Source organism: Sorghum bicolor, chromosome 4 (assembly GCF_000003195.3).
Source record: "Sorghum bicolor cultivar BTx623 chromosome 4, Sorghum_bicolor_NCBIv3, whole genome shotgun sequence".
In the NCBI taxonomy this organism is placed as follows: Eukaryota; Viridiplantae; Streptophyta; class Magnoliopsida; order Poales; family Poaceae; genus Sorghum; species Sorghum bicolor.
In genome coordinates, this window is record NC_012873.2 from 19,666,658 (window position 1) to 19,681,777 (window position 15,120).

General features: G+C 46.5%; 1 protein-coding gene across 2 annotated transcripts in view; it reads right to left on the reverse strand.

The window, feature by feature from the left end:
* LOC8081647 overlaps positions 486-15,120 on the reverse strand; it is a 52,763-nt gene continuing 38,128 nt past the window's right edge. Inside the window, exons 26-38 of one of the 2 annotated variants that reach the window (XM_002453693.2) lie at positions 13,102-13,321; positions 12,897-13,005; positions 12,650-12,747; positions 12,039-12,137; positions 3,770-3,836; positions 3,604-3,686; positions 3,228-3,497; positions 2,982-3,149; positions 2,664-2,778; positions 2,300-2,477; positions 2,024-2,215; positions 1,193-1,510; positions 486-1,002 (exon numbers count right to left, since the gene is read on the reverse strand). In XM_002453693.2, coding sequence (XP_002453738.2) covers positions 705-1,002; positions 1,193-1,510; positions 2,024-2,215; positions 2,300-2,477; positions 2,664-2,778; positions 2,982-3,149; positions 3,228-3,497; positions 3,604-3,686; positions 3,770-3,836; positions 12,039-12,137; positions 12,650-12,747; positions 12,897-13,005; positions 13,102-13,321 — 2,215 coding nt within the window. In that variant the 3' untranslated portion in view covers positions 486-704. The remainder of the gene's footprint in view (positions 1,003-1,192; positions 1,511-2,023; positions 2,216-2,299; positions 2,478-2,663; positions 2,779-2,981; positions 3,150-3,227; positions 3,498-3,603; positions 3,687-3,769; positions 3,837-12,038; positions 12,138-12,649; positions 12,748-12,896; positions 13,006-13,101; positions 13,322-15,120) is intronic. The other variant, XM_021459756.1, reaches the window with a different exon arrangement.

Genomic DNA, 15,120 nt, shown 5'->3' on the forward strand with positions numbered 1-15,120 from the left:
CCACAAACCTGCTGTTCTAAAAGAGAAAAAGAAAAGCTCGCAGAATATAGAATCAGCCCATTGACCCATAATCTAGATAGGAGAAATACTAATGGACTGGCCCAAAATAAAACTAGATAAGAGAAAAATAAAAAAGGAAAAACTTTTGGCCTGTGCAGTAGATCATGAATGGATGACGTCAGACATGCCTAAAGTCACCTGTGCCTTTTTTTTTGAAAAGTAAAGTCACCTGTGCTTTTATTGAAGAACTACGGAGCTGCAGAGAATCTGAATTGCCACATAAGTACATGACCCGTCTCGCCATGACATTCCCATCCCAAATCGTATTCTTTTCCGTTCCGCGGCGTCCTAGCAAGCGAATTGGCTAAGCCGCCAAGGCATGAATGGCGTTGACGCAGCAGCTAGGAGGGCGGCTCCAGCGTGCAGTTCTTATTCTTGTGACGACATCCAGATAATTAAGATATGCTTTGGAAGTAAACGAGCTATTGGAAGTAATAGGCCACCAGCCTCTCGACGCGATGAAAATTTTTGATCAAAAGCATTCAATTCATGCATATATAAGCTACTAGTAATTAAGATATGCTTTGCTCTGGGTCTACTACATATCTTGCCATGTTAGGCAGGCATGTCCCTTGGCGGGAAACCACACAACCAAGAGATGTCCTAAACTATGTCATAGGTCTGCTGCGTGCAGCGTACATGAGTTACGGATCAGGCTCCTCCACCTTCACCTGCTGAAGGTCGCGCAGCACAAGCTCATTACCACAGGGCTGGGTTATTCTCTCTTCTATCTCCTCAAACTTGCGTTTTCTCTTGTTGAATTCCTTCACAAGTTCCTCATGCAACCTTTTCTGTTCGCTTATCTTGGTCTCGATTACTTCCAAAAGCTTCATTTTACTATCAAGATTTCTTGTTCTTGTGACGACATCCAGATGGTCGTTTGACTCGCTCGTGATGGTATTGGGCAAGCCAGAGACGACTGGAAACGTTATCTTCGGATCACTGAAAAAGGACCAGACTAATTTAACACGATGGAGTTATGGAATAAATGCATAATCAAAATAAAGAATGGTTATGATGCAAATGCTTGAAAAATACTGATAACCATGGAGGTTGACGAGGCCACAAAGACGCCTGCATGCTGCAACAAGCTGATAACTGTAGAGTTGATTATGGCAGTAAAAATACTGACCTGTAACCAAGAAGTAGTTTCCCTTTTCCTTTCATTACACCACCATCCAATGATATCGCTCCACCATTCAAATAAGGCATCGCTTGGAGCATATCGTTTCGGGTTTCATAAACTTGAAGCTCTCCAAAGAGACTATAAAATAAAGTTTCACGGAGTCCATGCCCTCTACTTGTGGTTATGTTCAGATTATCATCAGAAAGATTTATCATATTGACAGCAAATCCTCTGAATCCCTTAGGTTTACTAGCATGTGGAGAAGGCCAAGCTAGATTTAATTCCTTTTGTGGACTGTTCAGCAAAACGCCTCCTTTGTAGGGCCTGTCAAAGAGAGGTGCTGTCAACGAAAGGCTTAGTACTGCTTAGAGATAACCACACTGTCAAGCTTAGTTCCTAGCTATCATGTTAAATGATCTTTAGTCAAGATTATGTTAGTTAGATGATGCTAATAGCATCAGTTTTGTTAGGCAAATGTGTTAAGCCAGCACTATACTAGGTGAACACCATGGAAATAAAACAAGATTAAACCTAACTCTCCATCTAATCAGCTTCTCAGGGGGGCTCCCTGAGAGGGTGGATGCCAACTGCTACTATCCTAGCGCATACTCCCCAAGCCATAGCAAATAATAATCAAGAAGTGTGGTATGTTTTATTTGCAAAACCCAAAAGGTATATCAGATTTCTGGGTATGTTCTTTCAAAGCATTCTGGAGTGCACACACACAAAAACGCGCGCGCGCGTGTATACACTTTGCCTTGGTCAAAATTACTTAGCACTCAAATGGAGAACCATGGAAACAACTTTATATCAGGAACTAGAAAATGTGGATCTTACTCAATATCTTCTAAGCAAATGATAGCAAATCTTCTCTTTATGGGAACACCCAAAGCAGATGCTTCACGGTGAATACCAAAGTCAACATCCACTCCTCCATCAGTGTTGTATTTCTCAATGTAATTAGCAGCTTCCTGTGTCTTGCAAACTACTGAGAGCATGTCATCTTTGCCAAGATACACAGCAAGCATCCTATAAATGATGAAGTACACATCCATTACAAGTGTCCATAGATAAATTTACATACTGTTATTTTGTTTTGAAAAAAAAAATTACCTGCTAATTTTGCCATCAGGCACAGTTCCAAGTAGGGCAACAATACCAACAACGTCATCCACAAAAAAATCACCACTGGAACATACGACACAAGCAGCAGTGCCAATATTTTCTCTAATTTTATCACGAACCAACTCCTTTGCATCAATGAATGACCCAACCATGAACCGAATCTCATCTGGTAAAAAACTTTGAAGTTATATAAAGAAGCGAAACCAAAAGCCAGTTGTGGTAATCATAAAAATGGAAGCAGACTCCATAAAACAGATGGACCAGTGCAGCTGGACTCCAAGCTCAAGTTATGATTATAACCAACACTGTGCCAGTATGAAAATAGGAATATTTCAGGACATAGAAAAATCACCTTTTATAGTGTCAATTTGTTTCTCCAGTGAGCCCTTACGAGAACAAAGACTTTTCAGTGTCTCTTCTGTAGACTTTATCTTCGAGAGGGTATCTCCAACTTTATTTTTAGTTTTCTGCAGAAGGCGCGAAATAGTAATTGACTGAGATCAAGCGACTTCATGCTTGAGTTTTCTTTTCAACCTTGCTTCTAAGTTGATCAAGCTAAGTACTTATTGAATTAAACTTTAAATCAAACAGGCTTCACCTTCTCTAATAATATTAAGTGCAACACAGAAAGGTGTAGTGCTTTGTCCTTCTAAGAATGGCAATTTCATACCTTAACAACATCTTTCACATATGTGATAAGATGGCTAGGTTGACCAGGAGCAAGTTGACTAGGAAGTGAAAGATTTGAACATTCTATAAATGAGATTGGACAGCTCAAAATAGGTTCAGATCCATCCTCCAAGGTGGTCAACGCCAAATCAAAAGATTGAACTTGAAGCTATAAAGGTAAACAATTCAGCAGTACAGTTGAAACATTGAAATAAAAAATGCCAGAAATGTTACAAGTAATTGATACCTGAATCTCTATATGCAGATCATCAGGATAATATGTGTGATATGCCATAATAGTGACTGTTCCTTGTTCATGAGGAAGCTGCACACGAGAAAGAACACACCTTCCATGTTTAATAGCATACTGTGCTCCTTCCACTAGTGCTAACTCATTTGATGTGATGTTGAGTGTATGAAGAGGTCCATCAATGGATTCATCAATGAGACCGTCACTATCATAAACTTCAAATGTGATGTTCTCCAAGAAGGATCCTGCCCGACAACTTTCTGGAACCTGCCGAATCAAATAACGATAAATAAACACACAAACCCCAAACCCTACCTAAAAAATAAGGGTCAAAATCATAGAAAAAGCATTTGAGGGGAAAAAAGTATCTTACATTTACTGCTTTTAATTCTCTTGTGGCTATTTGAAATATTTTCGTGAAGATCTCCTTGTCATTGTGAAAAATTGTTATACAAGCTGTACATGATAGTAATAAACACTATAAATTGAATTAAAACTTGGTATAAAATTCTGACATAAGCATATGCAAAACAACTGACCTTCTGAACCAAAGCCCCAGACAACTCTTAGTTTCCCACAAAGGTCAATAAAACCTGTACTATTTACCTGGAAAATTCTCACTTCAGTGTAAATGTTGGCAGATGCATAACTGCAGAACTATTAATCAACATAATGGATTCCATGCTGGTCAAAACGTGAGTTTGAAACAGGGGATCAGTTAATGTAACTTTATCTCTAACAACATATCAAATTCCTTCAAGCATACAGTAAAGTTCATGTGTCATCCAGTAAAAAACACCATTGAATTGTGATCAACATTTTATACCACATTAGTTGCAACTGTGGAAAAAATCCCCACATGGCATATATGCGAACTGATCCAAACTTTCTCCTTCACCCAGGCCTCCTCTCCTTCAAATTCAATTTGATGGGGTTGGCAGTAAACTATCATGTTTCAAACTAGGGTCCAAAACTGACTATCTGAATAGTAACAGCAGTGGTATGGATTTCTTCTTCTAACTATACCTGAGCGCTTTAAGGATCAAGTGCTGTGCAACACACTATTATGATTTTCCTTTTTTTGTGATGAATGAGATGTTCCTTCTGCATAAATGCAGTTGAGTTGAAAAAATCAAAAAACCAGATCAACTACTGTGCCACTAGCTATCGGATTGCATGTCCCTATTTCTATGAAGTTCAAACAGAGTTCTAAGCTGCAATTTATCTTTGCGGGCTTCTGCATGGGTCAGTGGGCATAGGAAGGCTTGGGCTTTTATAGGAATTGGAACTCTCTGGCTTGGCTGGGTCAGTACTTCTGGTTATGCTCAGGCTGGCCAGTAAACAATACTAAAAGTAATGTGGTTAGTCAAAAAGAAAGGTAAATCTAAGGTCAGAATGCATTAAAATGTTTAATTTTGTAAATTTAAAGTCTTGGCATCGACGCATTGTGTTGACTAGTCGAAAACATCATTGTACTTTAAAAAAATTGAAAGATGAATCAGAACTAAGGGAGAATATAATTGGTGAAATATGTTGGAGGTAACAGAGAAAATGATTAGCCTTGAGGCAACTGACCCCAGGCGACTCCTTCAATATATATAGGGAAAGACAAACATAGCATTGATTACATACAGCTCACTAGAGCTTTAACTAGACAGAATAGCTGCCTGGGTACCCGCACAACTCTTGGGCTACCCAAAGACTTAATGACATAGATTAACTAAAAACTTAAATACACTAAATGTGCCTGGGAAGCAGGGCTTACGGCTACAGTTCTCCCCCTAAGACCTGCTTCAACCCTTCTTGATCTGCTTGATGCCAATTCTGCTTCTCATATCTTCAAGCTTGGCCTTGCCCAAAGCCTTAGTGAGAATGTCCGCCAATTGATCAGCTGTAGGGATGTACTCAGTTTTGATGCTGCCTTCTTCAATGCAAGCCCTGATAAAATGTTCCTTAACTCTGATATGTTTGCTCCTGTCATGGAAGACAGGATTCTTAGCAAGTGCAATTGCAGACTTGTTGTCAACCCTCAGTTCCACAGTCTCCACCTTTCTTCCCAACAAATCAGCCAACAATCTTGACAGCCACAAGGCTTGTGTGGCTGCTGAAGTCATAGCCACATATTCAGCCTCACAACTAGACAAAGCCACCACCCTCTGCTTGATAGATTGCCAGCTGACCAAGCTGTTGCCAAAGAAGAACAGACAACCTGTTGTGCTTTTGCTGGAGTCAATATCACCGGCTAGATCTGAATCACAGTAGCCCACAAACCTAGCAGAATTTGGGGCTCTTTTGAACTGCAGACCATAGTCCAATGTTCCAGCCAAGTACCTCAGCACCCTCTTGACTGCTTGCTGGTGCTCAGTGGTCGGTTTCTCCAAGAATCTGCTCACATAGCCCACTGAGAAAGCCAAATCAGGCCTGGTATGAACTAGGTATCTCAAGCTTCCAACCAGCCTCCTGTACTGAGTTGGATCCACCTCCTTGGCAGTGCTATGTTTGCTGAGCTTCAGGCGCTCTTCCATTGGTGTAGCTGCTGGATTGCAATCAGACATGCCTCCCAGTTCTAGAATTTTCTTGGCATAGTGAGTCTGCCTCATGGTGGTCCCATTCTTGTCTTGCTGCACTTCAATGCCAAGATAGAAACTGAGCAAACCCAAGTCACTCATCTCAAAGGTGGATCTCATCCTTTCCTTGAAAGCCTTTACTTCATCTTTTACTGCTCCAGTGATGATCAGATCATCAACATAGACCCCAACCAGCAACACTGAGCCCTCTGAACCTTTCCTGTAAATTGCTGCTTCATGTTTACTCTGTTTGAACCCCATTTCCTTCAGAGTAGAGTCCAACTTAGCGTTCCACGCCCTGGGTGCCTGCTTCAGCCCATACAAAGCTTTGTGCAGGCGATATACCTTGCTTTCTTCCCCAGGAATAGCAAAACCAGGTGGCTGCTGGACATATACTTCTTCCTTGAGCTCTCCATTGAGAAAAGCTGACTTGACATCCATATGATGAACAGTCCATCCTTCCTGGGCAGCTAGAGCAAGTAGCAGTCTCACTGATTCCATGCGCGCAACAGGAGCGAACACATCCTCATAATCAACACCCTCTTGCTGCACAAACCCACGAGCAACAAGCCGAGCCTTGTGCTTGATCACATCTCCTTTCTCATCTTTCTTCAGCTTGTAGACCCATTTTAGAGAAATTGGCCGATGGCTAGCTCGGGGAGACACAAGCTCCCAGGTGCCATTGCGCTCAACAGCGCGCAGCTCCTCTTTCATTGCTGCCTGCCATGCAGGATCATCTTTTGCCTCTGCATAAGAAATGGGTTCGCCAGAGTGAGGTGGAGCTCTACGAGCAAGCGCTGTGCCGGCGGCGGAGCTTCCTGTTCCCCGCCCAATATGCCATCTATGGTACGATAGCGCAGCTGCTCGTCGTTGTGATAAGCGTCCAGCCGTTCCTCATCATTTTCCAAGGGAGTCACGTGCTCTACTTGTGGGCTGGCTGGAGCTGGTGGTGGTGAAGACGTTCTGGGTGTCTCAGACACCTCTTCTCCTGCATCAAGCACTGATTCTGCTGTTGGGGAAGCTTTAGGTGAGGCAGAATGGGGCTGAGGAGATGAGTGTGACTGCATTGAACCTCCAGCTCCAGGGACCTCTTCCTCCCAAGGAAACTCCACCACAAAATCACTACCAGCTGCCCCAGACGTGCCTGCTGCTGGTGAGGTCCAATCCCACCCTCTTCCTTCATCAAAAACCACATCTCGGCTGACACGTACACGCTGAGATGTTGGATCAAAAATTCGATAGGCTTTGGCTCCTTCAGCATAGCCAATAAATACTCCAGCTTCACCACGATCATCAAGTTTCCTGAGCTGAGACAAACGGCGAGTATATGCCACACAACCAAACACCTTCAGATGGCCAACAGTGGGTGCTCGGCCATGCCATGCTTCATAGGGAGTGACATCACCTAGAGCCTTGGTTGGTGACCGATTCAGAATATGCACAGCAGTCATCACTGCCTCCCCCCAAAACTTGGCTGGCATCTGGCGCTGCTTGAGCAAGGCACGTGCCATGGCCACCACGGTTTGATTTCTACGCTCCACTACGCCATTCTGTTGTGGTAAATGAGGAGCACTGTAATGCCTTTTGACTCCTTCATTGGCACAATAAGCAGCAAATTCTGCAACAGTAAACTCTCCTCCATTATCTGTGCGCAGAACTTTCAGTTTACGCCCACTCTCCACCTCTGCAGCAGCTTTCACCTTCTTGATAGCATCTGCTGCAGCATCCTTAGATGGTAGCAGCACTGCCCACATGAATCGTGTGGCATCATCTACAAGCAGCAGAATATAGCGATTACCTGCCGAAGTTGCTGGTGTAACTGGCCCACAGAGATCACCATGCACCAATTCAAGGTGATCCTGAGCACGATATGTTGCTGCAGCAAGAAATGATCGCCTTCTTTGTTTGGTGGTGACACAAGTATCACACACTTGCTCAACATGATCAATCTTTGGCATCCCTCTTGCCATTTCCTCCTTGCTAAGCCTCCGCAGGGCCTCAAAATTCAGATGCCCAAAACGCTCATGCCATTGCCACGCCTCCTCATCCCTGTGCGCAGCAAGACACACTGGCTGTGCTGTCTTCATATGCAGTACATACAGCCGGTTCGCGCCACGCCTCACCTTGACGAGTAGGCGGCCGCTGCTGTGTTCCCAAATCCGCAGTACTCCATCATCAATCACCACCTTTGAGCCATTCTCATCAAGTTGACCGAGGCTCATGATCGAGTTCTTCAACGCCGGAATGAAATAAACTCCATGAAGAACACGATGCTCACCGGTCTTTGCTTCAAAAACAATTGAGCCAACGCCCTTGATTTCCACCTTGGACGCGTCCCCGAACCGAACCGTGCCTTGAACGTCCGTGTTCAGGTCTGAAAACAGGTCACGCCGCCCAGTCATGTGGTGTGTTGCGCCTGAATCAAGGTACCAGCCGCCAGCCATCTCTTCATCATCTGCTCCCAGATAAGCACGCGCACGCGGCTCAAAGAGCTCAGCGCGCTGCATTGTATGGTTGAGCTCCGGCGTGCTCTGCTTCATCTCAATGGAGCCGTGAGACAGAAACAGAGCCCCATCCTCCTCATACGCAGCAAACTGGACACGCCCTTCATGATCTCCTTGCTGCCCAGCTTGGTTTCTGCCGCCACGGCCTCCTCCACGGTTTCCGCCGCCGCGTCCACCTCTGTTTCCTCCCACACCGCCGCGCTCTGCTCCATCACGGCGCGGCTGGGGACATTCACGCGCCCAATGCCCTTCCTGATGGCAATTGAGGCACGTGTTGGGGCCAACACGGCCAGCGCCTTTGCCTTCTCCACGTCCGCCACCACGGCCAGCACCTCTGCCGCCACCGCCATGCTGGTTCTTGAAACCAGAACCGCCAGCTTCTTCTGCGCCTTGCTTCTCCTTCTTCAAACGCGCACGCCACTGCTCCTCGGTGTACAGCAGCTTGCCGTTGATGGACACCGGCTCTGTCACAGCTTGCGCTTCACGTTCATCCACCGCCTTGAGCCTTCCTGTCACCTCCTCAAGCGAGAGCGCCTCGAAATCGAGGAACTGCTCGATGGCGACGACAATCTGCACGTACTTGGCAGGCACCGTGCGCAGAAACTTCTCCACAACACGCTTCTCGTCGACGTCCCTGTCACCATGAAGAACAAGCTGCTGGTGCAGAGTTGACAGCCGCAGGGCAAAAACCTCCACCGGCTCGCCAGGCTTGACATCCACGTTCTCCCACTCCCGACGCAGCCGCTGCAACGTCGCTCGGCGGACCCTGTCCACACCGATTCGAGTCGCAGCGATGGCATCCCATGCCTCCTTTGCTGTCGCCTTGTCAAGGAGCGGGAGCCCCAACTCCTTGGGCACAGACGCGACAATTACCTCCAAGGCTCGCCTGTCGTCGCGATACTGCACTGGGCCTCCTTCGACAGCTTCCCAGAGATCGCGCGCCTGCATCCTGAGCTTCATCGTCTGGCTCCACTCATAGTAATTTGTCTTGTCCAGCATTGGCCATGATGTGCCGCTGCCGGAGTCGCGGTAAACCACCCTGCCTTGCGGTGATTCATAGCGGCCACCGCCACGACGCCTTCTGTTACGCAGTGGTGACTGCGAACGGCGCTTGTCCCGCGATGGAGTCCTCTGGCTCCTCAAGTCCTCCTCCTCTTCCTCCTCTTCTTCTCCCTTCTCAGCAGCAATTTCGGCCCGCAGCTCTTGCGCCGTCCTTGCTGCCGCCTCTGCAGCAGCCGCCGCCTGCTGTGCTGCCTGGACTGCCAGCGCTGCTGCTTCCTCTGCAGCCTTCAAGCGCGCGGCCTTGAGCCTGGCAACGCGCTCAGCAGAGGTCGACATGGGTGGAGGAGGTGAGGAGTTGGCCTCGTGGCTCTCTGGTGTCTAACCTAGCTCTGGTACCAAATGTTGGAGGTAACAGAGAAAATGATTAGCCTTGAGGCAACTGACCCCAGGCGACTCCTTCAATATATATAGGGAAAGACAAACATAGCATTGATTACATACAGCTCACTAGAACTAGACAGAATAGCTGCCTGGGTACCCGCACAACTCTTGGGCTACCCAAGGACTTAATGACATAGATTAACTAAAAACTTAAATACACTAAATGTGCCTGGGAAGCAGGGCTTACGGCTACAAAATATTGGATATATTGCATTGGGCCTCATTGGTTGACTATATAGAGTACATAAGACTAACACCTCACGTGGGTACACAATGTGGTACTAAGCCTCATGCACCGCGTATGCTGTGACCAGAGAAAAAGGCGATGAGTCCTCATGCAAGACGGTAGCCCTTTGTGGCAATGTCAAGATAGCCGAGCGTGAGGGCGCAGTAGCCCAAAGAAGCCAGGCTGAAGATGGCTGAGGTCGACGTATTTGTGGTCAGGTTGCCATGTCGATGAAGCTACAAGTGCACAAGGAGCGCCATGGTAATGACAAAGACGCGTCGAGGCAGTCATCGTGGGAGGAGGCGATGATGAAGTCTACAGTTAGGGCCGCCATAGACGTAGAAGAAAGACGATGACGCAATCGAGGCAGACAGGTAGGAACAGGGGGGTCGATGCCAAAGTCAATGTAGTCAAGCCTCCTGAGCACCGAGGCGTAGCTGAATTTGCCAGATCCACAAATGCGTCGGTGTTGCCAATACCAGGTGTACAAGGGAGAGGGCCCCAACCTTGTGGTTGTGCTGGACGAAGAAGCAATGTGGGAGAAGATGCATTAGCGAGCAAGTCTCAGCGACAACGTGGGTAGCAGTAGCTCGATGACAAAGACCCAATCAACAGGACAAAGACCTTGTGTAAACGAATGGCGCAGCATGGATTGCGCAACACAGTCATCGGTGCACACGTGACAGTGATTGCGCAACACAGTCGTCGGTACACACGTGCAGCGGTGTTGTGGCCCGATGAGTGTTGCTCAGAGAAGGTGTGCGTAGTACTCAACGATGGTGATGATGATGAGCCGATAAGGCGTGCGCCCATGCTGGGACGGCCAATGCACAGGCGATGGCCTAGCCGATAGGCCCAGTCGATGCTAATGCCAGAGCAGTACGCACGAGGTCAAGAGGCAATCCAATCAGTGATCGGGCAAACCAAAAGGATACCGCAGCAGGGGATCGATGTACCCCTCTCGATGGCATGACAATGACAGTGCAACCAGATCAATGTTTTCAGGTCGTCCGATTAATCACGATTAATCGTGATTAATCGTCCTGGTCGGTCAGGAGTGCTCGATTAGGAGGTCCGACCCGACCAGGTCGACCAGAAACCTGGTCATCCGATTAGTCGTCCACTTATCGCGATTAATCATCCGATTAGGACATGGACGACCAGGTTTTGTGTTCTTTTTGGTCTTTTTTGACTGGGCAGATATGTGGGGGGTATGGAGATGTTTGTTGTCCCAGTTCTCCAGAAATAGTTAAGAAGGAGATGTTGGTTTACATCAAAAAGAGTTCAAGGATTGTTCTAGAGGCGCCAGCACAAGTTGAAAATGAAGAGGAATGTTGGTTTACACTAATGCAGTCTTGATGCTTCCTTTATTGTGTATAATATAGTGTATATATAGAGGTATATATATAGGTCGACCAGCTGATATGCCTGGACGACCAGGGACGACCAGGGTCGATTAATCGACCTGGTCGCTGATTAATCGCGATTAATCGCCTGGTCGGTCCCAGGTCGACCAGGATCGACCAGCCGACCAGAAAACATTGAACCAGATCGACGCGCAGGGTCAAAGGCGACGACGCGGATCGACGTGGTGGAGATGGGTAGATCGACACGCCAGATTTTGCTGCCTCCATGGCAGTGCAGGGTCAGGGTGTGTGGTCAGGCCTGGTGTTGACGGCGATAGGCAACAACGAGCCCAAGGACAAGGCGGCAATGGCCTAGCAATGACGTAGGGGAGATCCATGATGGCAGTCAGATCAATAGGATCAGGCACCTAAACAGGGGCGAGCCATGCGGAAGCGGCGACGACTAGGGTTAGGATCTAAACCTAGCGAAAGATACCGTGATGGAGAATATAATTGGTGGAATATTAGATATATTGCATTGAGCCTCATGGTTGTTTATATAGAATACATAGGACCAACTCCTCACATGGGTACACAATGTGGTACTACTCCTATTTACTCTAACAGGAACCATACATAAATATGATGACTAACAGATCTGTTTAGGCCCTGTTGTCATGCACTAGGTACTTCTGGATAATCATATTATGTCAAACAATTACCTTCTGAACAGAGAATTGTTTGTCTAGAAAACACATTCCATCAACATGGACATTGAGTTTTGTTTCTTCTTCAACATGATTGCTGAATTGATCGAACACCTGCCACATCAAGTGGATTGAAGGTCTAAGATAAACAAACACCGTGTAAGGAGTTACTGAACCAGAATTAATATTATACTTCATACACCCCCCAAATTTCAGATGTACACTAAGATTGAAAATCAATATTCATGTTTCCAGATTTTAGCTCAAGAGTAAACATTTTTTTATTGTACAAATCAGTAGACAGCAAAGATCTGGAAAGTGACTACCACTGAAAAGCAAGCATTTAAGTGTAGTTTGTTCCTCTGAAACACTTTTCTTGCCCATCACAAAATTACCTTCTATTTTTTTTGTGTTTAGACGAAAAGAGAATTAATCTTTTGGTACATTAATGCAATGTCAAGACCTACTTTCCTATTAAAATAAGACGCTATTAATACTCAATAAGTTATGGTGGTTTATAAGGATTTGTAAGCTATGTTGGATCCTTTACTAGTCATCAACAACATAACCAATTATGTAAGTTTAAGTAAAATAGTTGTGTACAAGTTGTCATCATAATCACGTACCTCCAGAAAGAAATTATCAATCAATCTTCCAGGAGTTAAATTCTTTTCTGGGAAAAGGGACATGTCGATGTTAATGGTTGATGGATGGCCTGGTTTAACTGCACAGAAACATATTAACTCTGAGTGAGAACAAGACTTGGTACTTAATGAACAATATGAAAAATTCCTCGTGAAATACATATAAATGTAACTATTAAATTGTAAAAGATGAATGTAAAAGATAAGATAAACAAGCTTGCTATCTAACCTTCACATCGACAGATACCAGAAAACTCATCAGCAGATGAAGAAATCTTCAATTTGGCTTCATACTTTGGCCGTAGCAGATCCAAATTGCTGGTTTTGAACCGAAAATCCTTCCTGCCCAGCGTGGCATCAAATATAATTAACAACGAAACATTAAAATTACCAGATACTGTCAGCATTGTAAAAAGAATGTTCATTCGGCATACCATGATATTCAAAGTTAATGAATCTGACGAAAGTTCCACCTCAATATTATCAACTTGTGCAAGAACATCATCACCATAGAGTATAGTTGCAATAACGCTAGATGTATCAAGAAAAGGAATTCTGTTCCCATACTTGTCATGGCTTCTAACAGCAAGACATCTAATTGGACACCCAACCCTGTAATATCTATTCTTATCAAACTGGAAAGGCAAAGAGTAACTGTACCAAGAACAGACATAACAAATGAAGCAACATTAAAGTTCTGTGTAGAATTCCACATGACTGACACCCATCGAAATTTTTGGGCAATTTTGAGGGCAGTGCTGGAGTAGTCTACTGATTCCATATTCTAATGGTAATATTGGCCCTATATGTCTATATATTAAGGATAAGGGAGCTGTACGGACACCAAGATAGCAATTCAGGACTTCAAGTCCATCATAAAGCATTTTTCTTTTGTACGAATGAAGATGTAAAGAAAATCTTGGTAACAGTCAAATCACATGAGAGCATATGAGAATGTGCAAAGTAATTTAGTTGACTGAACATAAATCAATCAAGAGCCTCCGTCCCCCAAAGAATGTCATTCTCATTTCCACCAATTATATGTAAAAGAATATTAATATTTATAATGCACAATTAGTACCATTAGATAAATTGTGAAATATATTGTCATAATAAATTTATCTAGTGATACAAATTTTCTATAAAGCTAGTTAAACTTGAGAAAGCAGATTGTGAGTAGGAATATATAGGAGATTCAGTCAGCAGATTGTGAGTGCATGCTAGTGCACAGCCGGACATTAGGGGGGTATAACTAAGAGCCAGCTGATTGAGAAGTGTTAGCAATAGGCGCCCTAATGGGCTGTATGGGCCGGTGCGGTTAAGCACCGTAGGGATTAAGATAGATTGATAAGGCAAGGATCACCGTTGATTGGGTGTTTCTATAAACCCTTAGGGATCCTTGCCTATATATGTACCCCTGTACCCCCTTGATCAATTATCTAATCCCGAGGCTAATTGCTATCATGGTATCACGCCTAGGTTAGGTCAACTTCCGCTGCATCACGTGCGCCGGCCCCTCGCCACGCCGTATCCCGCGCGCCGGCCTCTCGCCGTGCAGCGCCTCTTCCCCTCGCTGCGCGCCCTGCCCTGCTGTGCTGCGCACCCCTGCCATGTCGCCCTCCCCTCCCAACGACGGGCAGGACCACACTGCCTCCTCCGGTTCCGTCCAAGACGACGAGATCACCCAGCGAACCGCCCAGGAGCAGGCCAACGCCGCCGCCGCCGCCGCCGCCCAGCAGCTAGAGCGCGAACGCGCCGCGACCCGCGATGCTGCTTTGGCCCGCGCCCTCGCGGCGGAACAGGAGGCCGCGGCCGCGGCCCAGGAGCGCGACGCCGCCGCCAAACGTGCCTCCGACGCCCTCGCGCGCGCAGCCCTGGAGCGGGCGGCAGCTGCTGCCGCCGAGGCTCCTTCCTCGTCTGGGACTCCACCCGGTGGTGCTGCTGCACCACACGACAGCGCCCCACCTGATCTCCGCGCCGCCATGCTTCATCACGAAGCCATGGCCCTGCTTCAACTTCACTCCCAGGCTGTCGCCGTCAGCAACATCCGGAACCACGTCACCACCGTCCTCGACGTCGACTCCGGTAACTTCAATCGCTGGTGTGATCAGTTCCTCCTCATCCTCGGCAAATTCACCCTCCACGATCACGTTCGTGACGAACCTCCGGTCCCGATCTCGCCACCCTCACGGACGATCTGGGTGAGATCATCCGCGCCCAGGGCTCCACAGCCCGGCACGCCTGGCTCGCGGTGGAGTCGCAGTTCCTCGGCAATCGGGAGGCTCGCTCCATTCAGCTGGAGACGAAGTTTTGCAACTTCGTGCAAGGGGACCTCTCCATCACCGACTACAGCCGGAGATTGAAGAAGATGGCTGATGATCTCATGGCCCTCGGCGAGGTCATCACCGACCGCACCCTCGTCCTCAACCTCATCCACGGCCTCAACGAGCGCT